General features: G+C 40.6%; 1 protein-coding gene across 1 annotated transcript in view; it reads left to right on the forward strand.

Annotated features, from left to right (window-relative positions):
* Positions 1-23285, forward strand: part of DPP4 (dipeptidyl peptidase 4) — a 79149-nt gene that overhangs the window by 8725 nt on the left and 47139 nt on the right. The window contains exons 3-6 of the mRNA XM_058715150.1: positions 14038-14133; positions 14542-14633; positions 15984-16064; positions 23132-23184. Of these exons, the coding sequence (XP_058571133.1) occupies positions 14038-14133; positions 14542-14633; positions 15984-16064; positions 23132-23184 (322 nt within the window). The remainder of the gene's footprint in view (positions 1-14037; positions 14134-14541; positions 14634-15983; positions 16065-23131; positions 23185-23285) is intronic.

A 23285-nucleotide genomic window follows, 5' to 3' on the forward strand; every position in this document is an offset into this window, starting at 1 on the left:
GTGTTCTGGATTTTCTTTGGAACTGGAGTAATCAAGACTCATCTTTCTGGGATGAGGAGGAAACTTCTTCCTTAACACATGGCAGGGGAAGGGTAATTACCTAAATTGAATTGGGAATTCCAAAAGAAAGAAATAGCCAGGCACAGGGTGTCTGTGTAGGCATATCATTCCTTTATTTTTGTTACATTGAAAGACTTAATTTGCTAACAAAAGAAAGTAGATGTCAACTACTTTGACCAGCTCTGAACTCCAAAGAATCTGATCCTATAACTCTCCTTCCCCTCTTCTCATCTTCTTTCCTAACTGCCTGAGTTTATTGCAGAGCAGGGTATTATCCTGAATGTATTTTGACCCTAGTACTTGCTTTTATCATGGTATCCAAAGTGACTAAGGATGGGGAGGAATTATATTTGAAATATTTAAGATACAAATCTGAGACAGCAGAGCGGGTCAGAAACATCTGAGGAGAATTACTCTCATTTTTTTCGTTAAAAAGCCCACACAAATTGTCATATTTTATTCAATTCACAATGTGAAAAGGTAGCAGAAACAGTCAACATAAATTTTAAAAAGTAATGTTTTAAAAAAATTTTTTTAACATTTGTTTATTTTTGAGACAGAGACAGAGCATGAACGGAGGAGGGTCAGAGAGAGGGAGACACAGAATCTGAAACAGGTTCCAGGCTCTAAGCTGTTAGCACAGAGCCCGACGCGGGGCTCGAACTCACGGACCGTGAGATCATGACCTGAGCCGAAGTTGGCCGCTTAACCGACTGAGCCACCCAGGTGCCCCAAAAAGTAATGTTTTAAATTACACAGTAAACATTAGACCTGCAAAAGTTGACCCAGGAAGGTAGGATTTGAAATAACTAATGGCCATAAAAACAAAATACAGTAAGTAAATAAAAGCAAACAAGATAGCCTCATAGTGTCTGGATTTGATGCCTCAAATCTTTGTTGTTAAATCTCCAGAGGGGGCAATTAATCTGCATGGTAATGATTTGATGAAAATGAAAACGGTTTGTACTGAAAAGCACATCTAGAACCCAACATCAGTGGCTTCTTGTAAAGCCTGGAAATCCCCATGCTCCCCACCTGCTCCCTTGCCTACCTTCCTAGTGGACTCTGTAATGTGTCTCCTCTCTCCCAGGCCCTAACATCCCCTCAGCTGATAACCTGGCTTCCCATTTTAATGAGTAAACAGGGCCATCAGAAGAGACTGCCCTCCATTCCTACCAGCCCCTCTGAGCATTCACCCACATTTGTCCCTCCCAGGGTGCTGGGTGAGCTTTCCTGGCACCTGCCTGAGGCCAGATCCTCCTTTGGGCACTGATTCTGCCCTTTTTTCTTTGCCTAGAAATAGGGCTTCAGTTCTTTCTTCTGCCCTCTGCATCCTCATTTTCTCCTCTCCATCTAATTGTGTTATAACCTCTCACATGAGAAGAGAAGTGAAGGGAAGGCAAGGGAAGGGAAAAATCTTTTCTGGATCCCACATCCCTGCCAATCACCAGCCCCCTCCCCCCCCCCCCCCCCCCCCCCCGCCACCGGCCCTTTCCCTTTCCCTGCTCTCTTTACCACAAAACTCCTCAAACAGCTTTGTGTTATCTCTGTCTACAGTTCCTCTCCCCACGCTGTCTTAAACCCACTGCAACAAGGCTTACCCTTACTCCACCACTAACACAGCTCAGTTCTCCTCAAGGTCTCTAACCTGTGTGCTGCTAACAGCAGAGCCCTGTTCTCTGTGTCTCACTGTCCTATCAGTTAATCATCCTTTTCCACCTCCCCCTGGGTTTCCACTCTTCTCCTGGTGTGTTCCTTCTACTTCACCACATGCCCCCTCCATTCTCCTTAGAAGTTTCTCTTCCTGTCTGACTTCTAACCTTTGACCAACCAGGGCTCCATCCTGGAACTCCCTCCCTCCCTCCCTCCCTTCCTTCCTTCCTTCCTTCCTTCCTTCCTTCCTCCCTCCCTCCCTCCCTCCCTCCCTCCCTCCCTCCCTCCCTCCTTCCCTCCCTCCTTCCCTCCCTCCCTTCCACTAGGTGATTTCATACACTCCCATGGCCTTAAACACCATCTGTAACCTGACATGCCCCAATCGCCAGACCAGATGTCTTTTGGGACCTCTGTGTACATATGTATGAGCAGGCATCTCCATTTGGATGTTATTGGCATCTGAAAGCAACATTTCCCTGAACTCCCCCTAAACCTGTTCCTCCCTTAGTGCACCTCTTCTCGGCAGATAGCAATTCTGTTTCTCCAGTTGCTGAGGCCAAAATCCATGCAGTTTCCACTCCACAGACCCACTTATATTCAATCTCCAATTGGTTAGCAAATCCTGTCACTTCTATCATGTTCTTTCAGAATTTGACCGTATCTCACCACTTCCACTGCCACCACCCTGGTCCACAATGCCATCACCTTTCACCTGAATTTTTACCAAAAAAATCTTCCTATTTCTTTTTCTTTAACTTTTCTACAGTACATTTTCATCACAACAGATAAGGTGACTGTGGTAGGCAGAACTCTAAAATGACTCCTTAAATTTCCTCCCTTCTCCCATGCACTAGCCTCTGAGATACATTACAATGCATTTAATTCTCGCGATTATGTTGTTCTGTGGCACAGTCCACTTCCAGAGAGGGAGATCACCTAGGTGGGCCTGACCTGATCATATGAGCCCTTAAAAAAAAAAAAAAAAAAAAAGCAGAGTTTTTCTGGCTGTTCACAGAAGGGGTAGTCGGAGGTTTGAGGCACAAAAAGGATTTTTCATGCCATTGCTGATTTGGAGGGCCCACGTGACAAGGGATGTGAGAGGACTCTACGAGGTGAGAGCAATCCTTGGCTGAGAGCCAGCAAGGAAACAGTGACATCACTCCTACACCCATGCAAAACTGAATTCTGCCAACAACCGGCATGATCTTGGAAGCAGCTTCCTCCCCTCTCTCTCCGAAAGCCTCCAGATGAGGGCTCAGCCTGGCTAACGCCTGGATCTCTGCTTTCCTAGACAGGGAATCCAGCCATGCCAGGCTGGAATTTGACCCACAGAACCTTGAGCTAATACACGGGTGTTGTATTAAGCCACTATGTTTGTGTCATTTGTCATCCACCAATAGAAAACTGGTACAGTGACCATTTTTAAACAGAGGCCTGATCACATTCTCCTCTGTTCAGACCAGTTGGATGAGTCTCCATCTTTCAGAGTAAACACTGGAAATCTGGATGGCCAGAGAGCCTATGTGATCTGAGCCTCACTGCCTCTGTGAGTTCCTCCCCTGTTCCCTCCTCATCATTTAAGTACCTGTCCTCAGAGGTTCTGTATTTGCAGATCTTTTTGCCAGGATTCTTCTTCCCTGGGACTGTCTGTTGCTTATCCCCTCACTTCGTTTAGGTCTCTGCTAAAATGCCACTTTATCCCTGGGGCCTACCCTCACCAAATTACTGAACACAGTCCTCTCCCCAAACCTGACCCTCCATTTCCCCTTCCCTGCTTTATTTTCAGTGTGGCACCTATCACCACCTCACATATGGCATATGGCATTATGTACTTACTATTTGTTCCTATGTCCCCCCATTTGAATGTAAGCTTCCTGGGAGTAAGAGTTTTTCATGTTTTGTTCACTCTTATGTCTCTAGTGCCCATGACATCAAGGAACAGCATGTTTGTATTAGTTTCTGAGGGCTGCCGTAACAAATTAGCACAAGGTACATGACTTAAAACGACAGAAACTTATCATCTTATGGTTATGAAGTCTAGATGTCTGAAAGCAAGGTGTCAGTAGGGCGATGCTCACTCTGAAGGCTCATGGGAAGAAGTCTCCTTTGTCTTTCTCCTGCTTCCGGTGGTTATTGGCAGCCATTGGTGTTCCCTGGCTTGTAGCTAGATCACTCTGATTTCTGCTTGCATCTTCACATGGCCTTCTTCCATCCGTCTCCACATGGTCCTCTCTGTCTTCCAGGTCAGCAATAATATGTCTTCACATGGCCTTCTTATAAGGACACCAGTCATTGGATTTAGGGCCTGCCCTCATCTAGTACGACCTCGTTTCAACTAACTGCATCTGCAAAGACCCTATTTCCAAATAGTTACATTCTGAGGTTCCAGGTGGACATGATTTTAGGGGGAACATGTTTCAGCTCCGTACAGCCTGGCAAATATTTGGCGAATTGAAGGAGTCATCTTGAAGCTCATGCAAAAAACATATTTTTTTGATTAACATTTTAATGTTGCTCTAATTCTGATTAAAATACTTACATTCATAAATATGGAGTCAAGCCATCCATTTGTAGAGTACAGTGCTAGCAGCTGTTTGATGAAGATAAAATAATCCTTCCAGCTTACTTATAGTCTAGTTAAGATAAGACTGTTCAGATTACATATTTAAATAATGGTATAAAATTACTTGATTAGCTGGAAAAACATCGGGTGCAGAAAATAAGCACCAAGGAAGACGAGGAGGGAGAAATGAGTGCCATGTAAGTAGTAAGGGATAGATCCAGAGGCATGAGGAGGGACAGTGAGAAAATGAAGGCCACCCGTGTGGATTGTTTACTTGAGACGTTTGCTAATAAATACAGGGAGAGAAATAAAGAGATAGCTGCAAGGTCAGGTAAATATTTTTTATGATGGCTACATCCTGTGCATGCTTAAGGACAGGGCAGAAGTAAGCAGTGAAAAGACCGTGGAGATGCTGAGGGAGAAGAGGTGAAAACAAAGTCCCTTGGGATAAAGAAGGCAAGGACTGGAGACAGGGCGGGCTGGCTTCTTCCTCCAAGTGCTGAGGAAAGGGTCGGTGGAGGGGTGGTAGGAGGGGCATAGCACAGAAGTGGGAAGCATCGTGGGGAAGAGGCCCCTTAGAGTAGCTTTTGCTATAAAGGAAGAATTGTTGGATCTTTTCATTGGATAAATCCATATTCTTTTGAAAATGGGTACTGCAGGACCTGATTTATTTAGGGTTGTGTTATGTTCTAAATCTAGGGAACATGAAAAGAAAGGAAGAAAAGAAACTTGTTAAGTTCCTAGTTTTCTGATTCCTTTTTATGAGTTCAGGGAAAAGATGAGTTTCTGGATGCACCAGGCAAGAATGAATGACGGTGGTATGACCTCCTTTCCAGGAAGTCACAAAGTTTCCACTTTTAGTAACAGTCCGTAGAGAAAATTCTGGGGTTTTCAGAAAGAATTGGCACCCCTTTGACTTTGGAGCACTAGGAAAAATTATGTTCTAATGCAACCTACCAACTCCTCAAGTCCAAATGATATTACCAACCTATCTATCTGGATTCAATGCAAACGTTGAATTTGAACACTTCCATAAAGTCTAATGTATCCATCTATACCAATTCACAAAAACTGCCAGCATAGAATCTACCATATGCAACCACCCTCCCAAATATTTAAGGTGTTTAGAAGGGTGGTAATAACCATAGGCTTCAAAGCCATATTGCCTGGTTCAAATGTAGCTTCGGCACTTAGTAGCCCTGGGACTTGAATCCACTTACTATCTACGCCTGTCTTCACCTCAGTTTCCTTACCTGTAAAACTGCGATGAGAATAAGTTATTAAATGTACGATGCCTAGAATAGCCCAGCACACTGGAGGAACTCTGTAAACATTTGTAGTTGTTATTCTTTATGTATTTTTAACTCGTATGTTCTTTTAACAGTCCCAGAGGCAGGTGCTATAATACTAACACTTGTCTCACAGAATGCTGGGAAGGGGAATGTTTGTGGCAGTTTTGTTTTCTGGTGATCATTTTTCCTTATATCCTGGCAGACAAACACTTATCACAGAGTGGCCTTGTTGATTATACCCATAAATCTTTCTGGAAAATTCTTCAGCAATTCAGTATTAGAGCTTTCAGCTTCACCAAATGCTGATGTTCTCCAACACCTTCTGTTGATATCTGACTGCAACTACTTTTGAGTATTTATCAAGAGAAACCAGCTCTTTGCTAAAATAGCTGCGTGTTTCATGGGCCTGTGAGCCATTTATCCATATAATTTATACATTTCCACCTTTCAGTTGTTTCTTGTCACCTGGAATTACACTGGTTTCATGTCAGTCAACATCGTGGGCGTAAAAGCCTTTATTTATAAATATGAGTTTTGGCTATTATTGTGCCAGTGTTTATTCCCAAAAGGGTCCTAACAAGAGAAGAGGAAGTGACTATGAAAATGAATGAATGAATGAATGAATGAATCACTTTTCATTTCAAAAAGGAATAAAGCAGCCCTGATGCCCTGTTTAGTGCAGGTTTTCTGTGTGGGCTTCCTGGGGTGAAGGCAGAGTGAGTAAACCCAGTGCAGACTGGGTTTAGATCAGGAAGTCCTCTGGCCTTGCACTTATTTGCCAGTGGCTGTAAATACCTTCATCTTGACCTGAATTTTGAGGCATGAATATTCTGCCTACTGTCACTTTTCTGCATATATATTGGAGTCTTATGCTGATATTGTTTCAAGGCAATTAGAGTTTCAATTCAATATCTGTCTTTCAAAACTGATCTTGGGAGCAGTTTTGTTTCTGTTTTTTTTGTTGTTGTTGTTGCTTACAGTTTTGAGGACTGTATACACAGTGTGGTCAAAGGAAAGTGAAGTCTGGCCACCTGTTTTTATAAATAAAGTTTTATTGGAGCACAGCCACATCCATTTGTTTACGTGTTGTCTGTGGCTGCTTTCAGGCTACAGGCAGACTCAAGTAGTTGCAACAAAGAGGCCTGACCCACAAAGCCTGAAATATTTACCATCTGGCCCCTTAAGAAGTTGCCAACCCCAGGCCTAGATATTGGATTCTTAGAGACTATCAAGACCTTATTTTAAAGGTAAAATGTGTTAGTCCTTATATTGTAAAAATCCAATGGCATGAAAAACACAGAAATTGCACTCAGTGTTTCAGCAGCGAGATTTAATATGAAAATTGGTTGCACAGATTAAAGAGCAAAAGAGAAATTCTGAAGTAACCCAGAGACAGTAGCTGCAAGAATGTGCCATCTTTAGGGGTTGGAAACAAAGAGGAAGAAGAAGGACACAGAAGAAGGCTCTAATGGGTGTAAGGCACCCAGCTACTTCTGGCACCGTGGGGAGCCACAATGAGGCAGGACTGGGCATTCCAAAGGTGCTAGAGGCTGGACCAGGTGCTACTTCTGGGCGCATACCGACAGGATCAACAAGAAAAAGGAAGTCCTTCCTCTTCTCCTACTGGCCAACCTACTAACTAGACCCATCTGGCCAAGTGCACTGCACTTTGTGCTCCCACTGTCACTTGGAGTTCACTGTGCTGGTATTTGAAACTGTGTTACTATGTTTGTATTGTCCGTTTGTACTGTGTTTGTATTCATTCAACAAATACTTAGGGACAGTCTGTTATATGCCAGGCACTGTTCTAGGCTTGTGGTGATGTGATAGTAAACAAAACCAAACACAACAAAATCAGTGCCCCTATGGAGTTAACATTCAGTCAAATAAGGCAGAGAGTAAACAAGATAAGTAAAACATATCATATGGTAGATGGTGTCATTGTGAAGGAAAATAAATAAGCAAGAAGGCCCATAGAGAATGCCATGAAGGGGGTGGGAGGTCAGGTCTTAAATAAAGACCTGTGGGGGGTGAGGAAGGAAGTCTTGGGGATATTTGAGGGTAGGAACATTCCAGGCAGAGTGTACCACAAATTCAAAGTCCTTGAGGCGGTAGTGGACTGAATCTGTCTAGGGAACAGCCAGGAGGCCAGGCCAGATAGAGAGAAATGATATGGGAGGTGGGGGGGGGGGAGGAGGTGAGGCTGGAGTCATGACAGACAGCCTCCTACTAAGTTGTTCCCTTTATCCCAAACTGTTGCTATTCTGGGAAATATGAATTGTGACATTTGGTTGGCCTTTCAGAGCGGACTTTTAAAAATACGGTGATTATATACCTAACAAAACTTTGGTCATCTGACACTCTGATCTTACAGTAAATGCGTAGAGGGTATACTCCCAGGTTCTACAGGCTCCAGCTCAGTGGCCATGCATTTATCAGATATCACTTGGTGTACCTGGGATGTTTCTCTTATGAAGTGTATCTGGCAATTGTGATGATAGTCTAATGCTTCTTGTGTTTAGTAATCAGAGAAACATCACGCTTCAAAAATTCTCCAAGTCACCAAGTTGAGTGTTTTTCCTCCCTGCTATAAAGTGCTGACTCCCACTATGAATGCTAGAGATGGCATGAGACATGTTAAAGGGAGAAAGTGATGTTCACTAGCACTACGCAGATAATTAGATTGTGCTATCCTAGATGTTTTCTCAATGTGTCGCTCTTAGGCTGTCTTACTAGGATCATTTGGGATATGAACATAATGAAACTTATTACTGTAACTATTATTTTATTGCAGATAAAGTCCTAATCTCTGCACTACTGCAAGGTACTTGAGAGGAAAGACTCCTCTATTTGTGTTTGTGTCCTTGTTGCCTAGCACATGCTTGAAACAAAACAACACAATAAATAGTGTAGCATACTCTAAGAGACTCTTAAAAAGAGAGAACAAACTGAGGGTTGATGGGGGGGGGAATGTGTGATGGGCATTGAGGAGGGCACTTGTTGGGATGAGCACTGGTGTTATATGTAAGCGATGAATCACAGGAATCTACCCCCAAAATTAAGAGCACACTGTACACACTGTATGTTAGCTAACTTGACAATAAATTTTATATATAATTTATATAAACACACACACACACACACACACACAATAGTGTAGCACATCTGGAGGGATCCCTAAATTCTAAATCCTAAGCTAAGCATTTTGCATACATTATCTCATTTAATCATGGCACCTCCCCATGAGCTATATAATGGTATATTCTTGTTTTCTAATAGATTAAAAAGTTGAGGTCTTGAAAGATTCAGTAATTTTCCCAACACCTCAGTGCAAGAATTGGACCTAGGCTGGCATCCAAGCTCTCTGATTTCAAAGCCACCAGGGATCCAACACTTTATTGGTATTTGTTGGATTTATTCAGATGGGTGGTAGCCTGCATATGCTACTGGATAATACAGGGTCTGAAGGGCCTTCCAGTCAATTTCTTCTTCTGCTTCTTGATTTTGCTTCTTCTGTCCCTATGTCAGGGCTGCTATTTTGCTGTGGCAAATTCTAAAGTAACACTCGTTTTATTTCTTTAGCATCAATACAAAATGTTAACTGATTACCATATGGAACACAAGAACTCCATAACCAGATATCTTTTTCCTGTGTTTTAACAACTTAATGAGTTTATGATCCGTGAAGAGCACATTTCTTTTTAGTTGCATTGCATTAGCCATTTATTTACCAAAACAGTTTGTCTTTGTGAAGTAGAAATATTCACATCACAGTCTAATACAGACAGAAAGTTTATTATTCATAAATATAAAATATTCAAAATATTCTGTAATCATAAGGTAATGATTGGTCAAAGCAAGTCTATTCCATGGAACTAAACTACTTCCTCACATGGATCTTACCATTTTGGAAATACTTTCATTCTGAAATGATTTTGATCCTACTGCAAGACTTCATTAAGATACCACATACTTTGATAAGAATTTACTAGTAGGTTGAATCACTTTACCGCTATTTTGTCATTTTTGACTGATAAGAGTGACATTTTCATTTGGTTCAACCTAATAGTTGTTCTCACCAAGAAAGTAAAATCTAAACTTGCTAACCTTGATTTTGATTTTTAAATTAAACAAGACATGAATCTAAGAGCTTCTCTATAAGCTGATGGGTAACATATGATTAACCGCTTTGCTTGGCTAGCACGATGATTTGAACTGATAAGTCAAGTGAACGGCATGTCCCAGGCCCACCAGGAAAACCACACAAGCAGCCAAAGAGCTTCATCTGTTGCCACAGCAGTGCCCTGTGAGTGAGCAAGTAGACAAGGGAAAAGAAACATGAGCGTGTCCTGTAAGCATTTGACAGAATAGGTTGTAACTTGGCAACAAATTATGAACTTGCTAAAGGTCAAAACTTGGACTTGGCACTCATGCCTTACAGAACTCGCTTATCTAGATGTTTCAAAAGTATCTTCCAATGTGCACTGCTTATCAAATGGCAAGGCAAAAAACAAGGAACATTTGTTGCTCTATTTGCTCCAGTTTAGCAGTGCTGTTCTGGGACTGGGTAGCCAGGATATGGAAGGCAGCTCGCAGGGTCATGGTAAAGTGACTGAGTGAGCCTAACATAAACCAAGGGAAGCCTGGCCCTTTACATATGTCCTGGGCCATAGCAGAAGTATGGCATCAGTGTTGATATTTGGAACATCAGCAGATGGATTAAAATCATACTGGGCCCATTGTGAGCAAAAGGAGCCCAAACATGGTAGAGATGATGGGTTTGGGAAAGCTATGGCCTGATGGGAGAATGAGCTCAGCATGGTCTGAGACAGGAGAGAGGTGAGTGCTCAGTGAGTCATCCATCATGAATGTGAAGAATAACACCCTGGGGGGCAGGTGACATCACAGGGAATTTTGCTCAATTATTTTAATATTCCAGATTTAAGCGTGTTATCCTAAAAAGCCAGGACAAATACCATTCTGTGAGATAAGATAACGTTGTATGTAGTCTGTTATAAGTACTCAGTCATATATATATCATATATATGATATATATATGATACATATACATATATATGTAGATATATATACATATATATATGATATATATATACATATATATGATATATATGATATGTATATATATATATATATATCATATATATGTATATATATATATATATATATCTTAGGTTGTTCAGGCTGCATTAACAAAAATACCATAGACTGGGTGTCTTACACAACAAATACTTATTTCTCATAGTTTTGGAGGCTGGGAAGTCCAAGGCAATGGCAGATTAAGTCTCTGGTGTCTGGTGAGGGTCTGTTTCCTGTGTGGAAATGTGGGAGAAGGGGCAAGAGAGCGTTCTGGAGTCATTTTTATAAGGGCACTAATTTCATTCATGAGAGCTCTACCCCCATGACCTAATCACCTCTCAAAAGCCCCATCTCCTAATACCACCACATTGGGAGTTAGGATTTCGACATGTGCATTTTAGAAGACACAAACATTCAGTGTTCTCCACTGTAAACGTGTGTGTGTGTGTGTGTGTGTGTGTGTGTGTGTGTGTGTGTGTAAATTGTTCTATAGCAATAGGTCTACCTAGATATCAGCGGGTAATATAGGACTGTGAATGTCTATAATTGTTTATACCTTGAGCTGTACTAACTTTGGAATGTCTTTTGTGTCCATTTTAAACTAATAGCTCTTGATAGGGTATATATCCTCAATGGTATTTTCAAATAGTACTTGCTTTATAGCTATTTGATGTGTCAGAGAATGATAAGTTGAATACAGACAATTCAGGGTATTTAGTGAATAAATCTATAGATTTGTGGTTTTGCAATCCAATATGAGTTTCAAATATTTTCTGTAACACAAGGCTTTACTTCCTGTTTGAAAGTTGGCATGTCCAAGCACTGGTTTTACCCATTTGCTATATCTCTGCTAATTTTCAGGGGTGAAATGCAAGACTGAATTGAAAAAAAACACATTTAAAAAAATCTTTAACGTATTTAGCAAACTAGGCTTAAAAATATCAATGAAGTAATAAAGTTTAACTATTGAAACTGAAAGTTTTGTATGCAGAAACAAGGCAATGTTATCAGATAAGATCCAAATAAATAAAATCTTAAGATCCAAATAAAGTCTTAAGAACATCTTTTATTTATTTTTTTTTTCAACGTTTATTTTATTTTTTTGGGACAGAGAGAGACAGAGCATGAACGGGGGAGGGACAGAGAGAGAGGGAGACACAGAATTGGAAACAGGCTCCAGGCTCTGAGCCATCAGCCCAGAGCCTGACGCGGGGCTCGAACTCACGGACCGTGAGATCGTGACCTGGCTGAAGTCGGACGCTGAACCGACTGCGCCACCCAGGCGCCCCAAGAACATCTTTTAAAAGAGCATTTCGTGTAAGAGAATTGCCTTTCCACAGACTTTAAAAAAAATAACATGAGAAGCTGCTACTGGCTTTTCAGTCCCCAAAAGTGTAAGAAGAGTTATAGGAAAGTTATGATGGTGGCTGCTTTTGTGACTGACTTATGTTTGCATGTATGTGGAAAGAACAGAGAATATGGAAAAACTCTGTCATCACTGGAGGCTCTGTAGTTGGGGAAGGAGCATTACACTGGATTTGTTAGGCTTGTAGAATGATATCCTACATGTGCCTAGTATGGTATAGAACTGTGCTAGGTACTAAGGTTGATGAAAAACAAAAATCCAAAGCCATGTCTTCAACAAATACATGGCCTCGCTAAGTATACAACACTGGTAGGCATGGAAAAATTGTTATCAGCAGAAGTTATTAAATGAGTAGTGTTGGGGCAAAAGTCAGAGGAGACAGCACTGAAGTCTTGATGAGAGAGGAGGGCGTTGGCAGGTGGAGGACTGTGCCAGCCTGGGAAACAGTTGGAGATGTTGTAGGGAGGAGGCTCAGGAGAAGGGGCAAAGTCAGAAAAGCCAAAGAAGGTTTACTGGGTTCAGTAGGCAATCAGCATGACGAGGTTAGAGGCTTAATGCACGGAGTGAGTAGAAATGACCCTGGAGAGTCTCATGCCAGACCGTGGAGGTCACGAGTGCCAGGCTAAGGAGTTGGAATCTTCCTGTGGGCATTGGGGAATCCGTGAAGGCTTTTGAAGAAAAAGTCACCAGGATGAAAGTGGATTTTGGGAAAACCATGCCAGAAGTGGTGCAGTGGAAGAATTGGACTGGGAGAAATTCAGGGCAGGATACCTGGAAGAAAGATTTCGCAGGAAGAATCAACAGGGTTAATAGGATGCAGGTGATGGTAAGAGAGAGAGACATCACAAATGATTTTCAGACTTTGAAGTGGGGTCTCCAGTAACAGAATCTAAAACCACACACACACATTCCCTAGGGAAAATTATTTTCGAAGGAAGACAATTATCTTATACAAGGTAGGTCTGGGGTTAGCATGGGACAAGTCACTAAGAAGGCCCCACACAGCACTGGAAATGTGAGTTTAGGGTGTGGAAGACTAAGGTAGTGAGTACAGGTGTTGTTATGTATTTAAATGGGAAATATGCCTGAAGCCCAGGAAGTCCCATTCTCCAGAGTCCTCTGGAAAGAGAAATGTAGAAAGAGAAGAGCAAAAAGCTGAAGACTGAACATCAGGGCATTTCTGCCTTTGAGGTCAATGAAGAAAAATAGAGTCAAGGAGGAGATGGAAAAATAAAGGTTAGAGACTGAGAAGGAGAAGCGAGGAGGTATCACAGAATCCAAGAGAGGGTTTCATAAAAACCTCCCCCAAGTTCAAGGAAAGATGATAGAAACAAAGGTCACTGAATTGGGTGCTCAGCAGGTCTTAAAGGTCTGTGCAAAGCAAGAGAGCAAGTCTTAAAGGTCTGTGCAAAGCAAGGTTCACTTCCGTGTGAACCTTCAGGCCTCAAAGAAGGACAGTCTGGCCTTGTGCCCATCTACTGTGCAGCCACATGTAGCTACTGACCAGGAGTGTGCCTAGTCAGCCTGGGATATGCTGTAATCATAGACGACATGCCGGTTTCAAAGAAGTAGTATAAAAAAGAAGAATGTGAAAGATCTCATTAATAAAATTTAAATATTGATTGCATGTTGAAATGATAATATTTTGAATATTTGGGGTAAATAAAATATGCTGCTGAAATTATTTTCACCTTAAAATCTTTAAATATGGTTACTAGAAAATGTACTTAAGTTATATTTCCATTGGATTTTGCGGATCTAGACCTTATAGGGAAGCTCGCTAACATAGGCACTAACATAGCTCAGGGAGGTACACCAATCATATACGCTTTAACAGTTAAGTGCATTCACCCAGCCTGAAGTCTTTCAGAATGTGTTTTCCATTTTGTGAGTGTATTCCTGTATTTTGTGACCAGTGTATATTACAGTGATCCATTTGTTTATTTTATCCAAAAGTTAGGTTATTTCATCTTACTGAACATTTGGCTCTTTTTTTCAACCAACAGATGATGCTGCAGCTGACAGTCGCAGAACTTACACTCTAACTGATTATTTAAAAAATACTTTTAGGGTGAAATTCTACTCCTTGCGGTGGGTTTCAGGTAAGGACTTTTTTTGGGAGGGGACAGATTTTTATGCTTGTGCTCATTCTAGTTAGGTGGTGGGGCATTTTTGTGGCCCTGAGAAGATATCCTTGTTTGGTTAAACCACATAGGAGAGTTGGTTTTTTTTTTGTTTTTTTTTTTCTCCTTAAGCGTGCAAAGAGAAAACCTTAGTATTTCTTTGATACATACTATAAAAAGTTAAAAGTGAATTGAAACCTTGACAGTAATGATGGGTAAATGGATGCATACTAGTGTAATATCCATCATTTAATGTTTCTCTGACTTACAAATGCTTGTTGAGTACTTGCGTGAATGTAAACATTAAGTTTTTACTGGATAATTTTTAGCTGATGAAGATATTTAACCATAACTTGAAATACTGATCTGACCATTTTCTTTCTTTAGATCACGATTATCTCTACAAACAAGATGATAATATCTTGCTATTCAATGCTGAATATGGAAACAGCTCCATTTTCTTGGAGAACAGTACATTTGTATGTTTAATCGCATAATTCATTCCTACTTTAAGGATAAATTCTGGGGATTTTTTTTTTTCATAACCTTTCAAATCATGAGTACTATCATTTCTCATCTGTTGAACTCTCTCTGCAGCATATGGCACAGTGGATCTTTCTCTTCTTCTTGGAATGCTCCCTGCCTTGGCTACTTTTTAGTCTCCCTTGACGATTCTTCCTCCTCTGCCCATACTCCTCAGTGTAAGTGCCCCTCAGGGCTCTGTCTTCACTTGCTGGCCTCTCTCCCCACTTGGCATGCTCTCCTTCGGTGAACTTCATACACTTCCACAGCATCAGGGCTCTCCTTTTCGCCTTGACTCTTGAATGCACACCTTCAACACTAACCTCCTGCCAAAATCGAAATCTTTTATTTCTAGTAGCTTGCTTGCTCCTGTCCACCCATGGCCTCAAGGTATTTTAAATTCAGTATCCCAAGTTAAACTAGTTATTTCCCCTTGACTCTCCCAGCAAACTGAAAGCACCCTATTCCTCTTCCTGAGTTCCCCATCTTGATACATAATGCTCTCCTCTGAGTCACTTAGGCTAGAAAATGAAATTCTACTCTTTAAATCCTCAGAATCCTCTTTGATTCCTGTGTGACCCCGCCCCCATATTTAGCTATTCAACAAACCCTATCATTTCTCCCTCTGCAATGTCAAGTACCCCTCAGATTTCTGTTTCCACTGTAGAGTCCTGGTTCAAGGCCTTTTTAATCTGTGTGAGTGAGTATTCTAGCTTGTGTCCCTATGTCCATTTTGTAGATGAGACCATTGCATTGCCCAAGTCTAGGGCTGATGCAACCCTACTCATCTCATGTCAGCTGCTGTGTCAACCAGAGCATCTTTGTAAAGACAGATAAGATTCTATCACATCCATGTGCAAAAAGTCATTTATAGTTCCACTTTTTATATTTCAGTCCAAGCTATTTTTTGAATTTTACATCCTCCCACCTTATATATTTTCTGATGTACCCTATACTGTGTTCAGGTTATGCCTAATCTCTGGATAGTCTCTTAATACGCATGCTCTTTCACACATCTGGTTTTTTGCTCATGCTCTTCCCCCTACTGGGAAATTTCTCTCTCTTTTCTGATCCCTACCCTCATGGTGGTCTTTCGTTGGTTGGAATTAATCCTTCCCTCTCTGGTTCTCTAACCCTGATCACCATACACCTTGCACAATGGTCATTTGTGTCGGGGGATGTGCCATTTCTGGGAGCTCCCAAGGCATGAGCCACATGTCTAGAACCATACCTTGTACATAGTAATTACTCAATAATGACTGTTAAATGAAGCTGTTCAATTGTTCTTTTTTCTATCTGCTTGACAGGATGAATTTGAACATTCCATAAACGATTATTTGGTATCTCCTGATGGACAGTTTATTCTCTTAGAGTACAACTATGTGAAGGTAAAAGAAATGCTGTCTTACTATGACATTTAAAGAACTCTATGAACCCTATGAGTATGTTACTTTATAACTGATTTCAAGTTCACGAATATTTAAGATTGACACCTAAGTAATATAACAGGCACTAAAATCTCATTAATCCAGAATCAAAAGAAGCAATAGCCATTCTCATTCATAAAGGGTAAGTCCAACAACTGTTTTCAAAGCAGTCTATTTTTTGGTGTTTTCAAATACTAAAAAGTACAAGTAATACATTATAGATATAAAATACAAGTTAAAATAGAACTTATAATTTAAATTGTTTGACTTGCACATCCAGTAACAGAACCCCTTATTTCCTTTGTCTCAGCTTTATATATAGTAAACTCTCAGTAAATATTTGCTTTAGAAAGAGTCATACTTCCTCTCCTCCAGAAGAGACTCTGCAGGGTGGTTCAGATCACCTCCCAGCTTCCAGGTCCTACCATATACAAACCATTCTAAAGGGGGAGCCTCAGCTCAAAATCAGAGTCTCACACACTCAGGAAAGCTTAATCACATATTCTCTTCACGTTTAGAATGGCTACAAATTGCCAGTAACTTTAACTACAGCTTTTTATTTACTTTTATTTTTTCTAATGCTTATTAATTTTGAGAGAGTGAGATGGTGAGTGGGGGAGGGGCAGGAAGCGAGAGAGAGAGAGAGAGAGAGAGAGAGAGAGAGAGAGAGAGAGAGAGAGAATCCTAAACAGGCTCAGCACTGTCAGCACAAAGCCCAATGCGGGGCTCGAATCCATGGACCATGAGATCATGACCTGATCCCAAATCGAGAGTCAGATGCTTAACTGACTGAGCCAGCCAGGCGCCCCTTAACTGCAGTTTTTAAATTATTCCTGGATTTGACAACAGTTGTCAAGTATAGGAAGTCTTAAGACTTGTAGGAAAGATTAAAAACCTGTAGGGATATTCTGCATTGAAAGCAAAATACAAAGCTGGGGATCCCCACCTCTGCCTTTTTATTCTAGAATAAATAATAAATACTGATCAGCCTTATCTCACGCCCCAACGCTTCTTCTATACTCAGGCCAAGTAAACCCCATCTCCTACTCCATTTCCCATTTCAACGTGGTGACTCTCAATCATAATATTTACCCTGGATTCACTGTGTCCAGCTCCATTTCCTGGACATGAAGACTCTCTGACTCTGTTCTGCTAAACCCATAAAGTAGGAGCCAATCAGAATCTTAGGCCAACTTTAACACATCTGTTCCCAATAATGGGTTGTTCATTTAATTCAGTGGTTTTTATTGCTCTCTATAGATTAAAATCACTTGAGGAGCTTTTAAAAATTCCCAGTGGCCCGGTCCAATCCCCAGATTCATAAATTATAGTATCTGGAGTGAAGATGGCATCCATGTTTTTTTTTTTTTTTAATGGGCGTATTATTTTAATGAGCAAAGGGCTGAGAACAACTGAATACAATTGCCCATGTTAAGGACAAACATAAAGGTTAAGGTAGAAACAGAAAGGTAAATACCAGCTCAATTTACTATTTGGCCAAGTTCAATAAGTGCTATATGATGTATACTAATGGATGTATTTCACTGGTAGACCTTAGTTGGGCAACCATCATTGGTAATTTGTATCTGCTGTGTCACTGTAGTTTATGTATGCATTTAACTGCTTTTGCTGTTTTTCTGGTATTTCCTTCATTCTGCTGCCATCCATGTTTTTCAGGCAGTATCTACAGGACTCCTTTTAAAAACTAAGTTAGATCATATCATGCCTATGTTTGAACCCTCATGATCAGTGATTTGCCATCCCTTGCAGAATGAAACACAAACTTTAACCACAGCATCCTCAGAAGCCTATGTGATTAGACCTCAGTCTGGCCTCGCTAACCCAACTCCTACTACCTTCTCTGGACTCACCATCTCGGCCAGTACTTCTCACCCCTGCCTGAACCTTACAACCACCTATGGAGGTTTTTAAAAAGTACAGATGCCTGCAGCCTACCCCACACCAACTAGTTCAGCATAGTGATGGGTGGGGCCCGGGCATGGGTAGATTTAAGGGCTCCCAGGTAATTCAGTGATCCAAAGAACTTTTAGGTACACCACTCTTCATTTTTCACAAGCATCATTCATTCTCCTCTAAGGACCAGAGTATTTGCTATTGCTTCATTCTCGAACGTTCTTCCCCTGATTATCATATGGTATTCCCTTTTTAGTAAATTCAAGTCCAAGCTTTCTTGGATTGCTTTATCTAACTTGGCCCTCTGCCACTCTGTTCTCCCACACTTCACCATTCACTCTCTACCACATTAGCTTATTTTACTTTCTCCATACCTTTGACTGCAGAGCACTAAATTACAAGATTATTGAAAGTAGAGCACTCCATCTTCTCTTTTACTTCTTAGAATGTCTGATAGAATTTTCTACAGCATACATGTACAACGTGTAGTAATCTCTATTCGTTGCCTAATGCTCCAGACAGTAATAGTTGTATCCTCTATCACATGTTGACGATGTTCCAGTTGACTCACCAGGTCTCAGGACAACTGAGAAAAGTCGAGTTTCATTCTATTTCCTTGGAAGTCTACTGTGCAGAGTTCTTCAGATTTTACTCCATGGCTTCTCCATGACTGAGCGCATTTCAAAAGAGCAATTCTTACTTCTACGTTGTGGCTATGAGCAAGTTAGTGAGTGAATGAGTGAAAACATAAACACATAAGTACTGTACGGCCTGGTATGTATGTTTTCCTAACATGTCCCCTTGCTGCTGAATGCTCCAGAGGTAATAGTAGCATCACCTATCGCATATTGACGATATTCTAGGAGCCCTGCTTAGCACTTCACATGCATTCCCATGAACCTCTCTTAAGATTGGTACTGACATTATCCCCATGTTCCTAAAGAGAAAATTGAACCTTAGAAAGAAACTTGCCTGATATTACATAATGGAAACTGGTCTTAGTGCATTTGGGCTGCTGTAACAATACCACAGATGGGGTGGGTTAATACCAGATTTATTTCTCATAGTTCTGGAGGCTGAGACAGAGGTCCACGGTCAAAGTGCTAGCAGATTCAGTGTCTGGTGAGGACCTGCTTCATGGAACACAGTTGGCCTCAAATGGAGAATGCGGCATGGAATCTCTCTGGAGTCTCTATTTCAACAAAACAAAACACGCCTTATTTATTCTTGAGGGAGAGAGAGAGCACAAGCTGGGGAGGGACAGAGACAGAGGGGGACAGAGGATCCTAAGTGGGCCCTTTGCTGACACCAGAGAGCTCCATGCAGGGTTCAAACTCACAAACCATGACCTGAGCTGAAGTCGGCCGCTCAACCAGCTGAGCCACCCAAATGCCCCTGGAATTTCTTTTATAAGAGAACTAATCCAATTCAAGAGGGTTCCACCCTCATGACCTAGTTACCTCCCAAAGGCTCACCTCCAATATCATCACACAGGGGGATAGGATTTCAACGTATGAATAACAGAGGGTGGGTGACAAACATTATAGCCAGACTTGAGTCCAGGTTAGAAGACTCCAAAGCCTGTGCTTTTCACAATAATCTTTCCCATCTTTGGCCTTCGGCTTCTCTTTGCTATGATGCTTTTGTAACTGCTTCTCTGTGTGGCAGTTTTCTGCCATCGAGACTTGGTCTAACAATCACTTTTTCATAGGCCTCTCTCCCTCTCCAGGCCCTAATTTATGATGCCTGCCTCTCCCCACCTACATCTATTATATCTCTTGAGATTCTTTTCTCATATTTACTAGTCCATATCCCCCATTCAACTATGAGCTCCTCAAGGACAGTGAGCCTTTCTCAGCCAGTAATGCCTGACAGAGGATAGCCGCTAATGTTTATAACCTAAATAGGGGATGAGTCTGTTTCAACGATGAAGTGAACACCCCAGACATTTAGGTTTCCTTTTGCAACTCATGATGGATCTGTCATCCTGAGTGATCTCAAACCTTCTTAAACCTCTTTTTTAGCCTGTAGCACACCGTTTGTCTCTCGCAGATAGAGCATGCAGAGGTTTCCCAGAAACAAGCATGGATTGTGTCAAAATAATCCAAGATTTAAAAAAAAAAGTATGACTCACAAAAGTTAGAGACTTAATACATAATTGTTGGCATGAGAGGATAGGAGGGTGATAAATGATAAGTGGGAAATATTCTTCAAGGTCGGAAACTCTGGCTTGTGTCTCAGCTCTGCCATTATACAAACTGGGTATCCTTGAGCTACCCATTTTGTTTATTTCATTCTCACAGGTAAAATTTGATTTTTATATCAGTTTGGTTTATTTATTTTTTTAGTTTGATTTATTTACTTTCAGAGAGAGAGAAAGAGAGCAGGGGAAGGGCAGAGAGGGGGAGAGAGAGAGAGAATCCCAAGCAGGCTCCACACTGTGAGAGCAGAGCCTGATGTGGGACTCAAACCCACAAATCATGAGATCATGACCTGAGCCAAAACCAACAATTGGATGCTTAACCCACGGAGCCACCCAGGTACCCCTGGTTTGGTTTATTTCTTGAACACAGACTATGTGGCTTGTGCTAGACAAGACTCCAGGTATTTAAAAATGAATAAAACACAATTTCTTTCATCTAGGAATATGGTAGGGAAGACAGACATAAAGACATGTTTTAATGTGTACATGCATTCACATAAAACATAATTTTTCATAAATTCAAATCTGTGTATATATATGTTATCTTCAGTCTTACCTTTTTTTCCTCTTATGCCTGGTTCTCTACTTCTCTCCACCCCCATCTTTTCCCCAGGTATCACATGTTAAGAATCTTGTGTGTGTGTGTGTGTGTGTGTGTGTGTGTGTGTGTGTGTGTGTGTGTGTATTATACTACCCAATCATTCTGTGAAGATAGATATTTTTTAGTTATTGCTTATTCCATAAAAAATAAAATCCTACTTTCCATACTTTTCTGTAAATTGCATTTCTCACTCAATGATACCACGTGGAACTTCTTCCAAGGATTCTGGTATAGTTCTACTTCGTTTATTTTTAAATTAACAGACTTAATTTTTTTTTAGAATAGCTTTAGATTTATAGAATATGAGTGGAAAACACAGAGTTCCCATATACTCCCTCATCATCCCCCACTTCTGTCCCACTTTCCCCTATTATCAACATTTTGCATTAGTATGGCACATTTGTTGCAATTGATGAGCCATTATTGATACATTATTATTAACTAAAATCCACCGTCTACATTAGGGTTCATTCTTTATGTTGTACATTCTATGGGTTTTGGTAAATCTATAAAGTATAATGACATGTATCCACCATTACGGGATTATATGGAATATTTCACTGTCCTAAAAATCCTCTGTGCTCCAGCTCTTCGTCCCTTCCTTCCTCCAAACTCCTGGCAACAACTGATCTTTTTACTGTATCCATTAGTTTGCCTTTTCCAAAATATCATGTGGTGGAATTATACAGTATGTAGCCTTTTCAGATTGGCTTCTGTCACTTAGCAATAGACATATGAGGGTCCCTCCATGTCTTTTTGAGATGTCATAGCTCATTTCTTTTTACTGCTAAATAATATTCCAGTGTCTGGATGGACCACAGTTTGCTCACCCATCCCCTACTGAAAGACATCTTGGTTCTTCTAAGTTTTGGCAATTATGAATGACACTACAAATTTGTAGGGTTTTTAGATATGTGTGAGTTTTCAACTCATTTGGTTAATAACACGGAGTTTGCTGGTAAAGTTATTTGGGTTTGGAGTTTCCTTTGTGCAAATATTTTTATTGATTGATTCAATGTGTTTATTAGATATGAGACTTTACAGATTTTCCATTTTTTCTTGTCTCAGTTTTGATAACTTAATTTTCAAGGAATTTGCCCCTTTTTTAACTTTTAAATTTATTGGCCCCCCCAAAAATGTTTGTTATATGGTCTTGAAATCTTAAATTTTTTTAATGTTTATTCATTTTGGAGAGACACAGAGTGTGGGGTGGGGGGGGCAGAGGGAGAGGGAGACACAGAACTTGAAGCAGGCTCCAGTCTCCGAGCTGTCTGCACAGAGCCCGAGGCGAGGCTCTAACTCACGAACCATGAGATCATGACCTGAGCTGAAGTCGGACACTCAACCAACTGAGCCACCCAGGTCCCAAACAAGATGGCTTTTTTCTTTTCTTTTCTTTTCTTTTTAGATTTTTATTTTATCTTATATTTAGTAGGCTCCATGCCCAATATGGAGCTTGAACTCAGGACCCCAAGATCAAGAGTCTGTGCTCTACTACTGACTGAGCCAGCCAGGTGCCCAGGTCTTAAAATCTTTTAATCCCATTTTAATCCCATTTTTCATTTCTAATATTGGTCATTCACTGGTCTTTTTTTTTTCTCCTTACTTTTACTGTGTTAGCAATTTTATTCATCTTTTCAAAGAACCAGTTCTGGGCTTTGTTGATTTTTTTTTTCTCTTCTGTTCATTTTCTGTGTGATTACTGATTTTACCTTTATTATTTCTTTTCTTCTTATTTGTTTGGATTTGGTTTGCTTTTCATATTTTAGATATTTGATATCGTTGTTTAAAATATTGATGATATATATTCCAGTGTTAATATATATTACCAGGTGGCTTTCAAAAAAGTCTGTAGCACTTTGTATTTTCATGATCAATGTAGGAGAGTATTTCTCCACATCACCACCAGCGATAAAACTATAGATCTTTGAAATATTTTGTAAATAAGATGGTTGAAAAGTGAAAATCTGCATTTTCTTAAACAGGTGGACTTAACATGCTATGGTAAATGTTAGGAGTAATGTTTACCAGGGAGTAGCATGTGGGGAGCACTGTGATTCCAAGAAGTTTCCTTGGCAGGGGTGAAGCCAGAGCTAGGTTACAGGTGAGGTCCTGAGGAGTTTGTACCAGATGGTCTCTGAGAATCTCTTCCTAATTCTCAAATTCTAAGGACTGAGATAGGAAACCACAAAACGTGACACAGAATTATGCAATTTGTTACATTACTTTACATCTTCTCTTATGTGCCTATATCGAGTGGCTGAACTATCGAGGATCACAGGAGCCTGAAATGTCTGTTTTCTTTTACAGCAATGGAGACATTCTTACACAGCTTCATATGACATTTATGATTTAAATAAAAGGTCAGTGACTTCCTCATAAAAGCTATTAAACTTTTTTAGTGTAATAATACTTTTTTGAAAAGAAGAAATCCCACTGTGATTTATTCATTTGGTAATGTTTC

This window comes from Neofelis nebulosa, chromosome 2, assembly GCF_028018385.1.
Source record: "Neofelis nebulosa isolate mNeoNeb1 chromosome 2, mNeoNeb1.pri, whole genome shotgun sequence".
Taxonomy (NCBI): domain Eukaryota; kingdom Metazoa; phylum Chordata; class Mammalia; order Carnivora; family Felidae; genus Neofelis; species Neofelis nebulosa.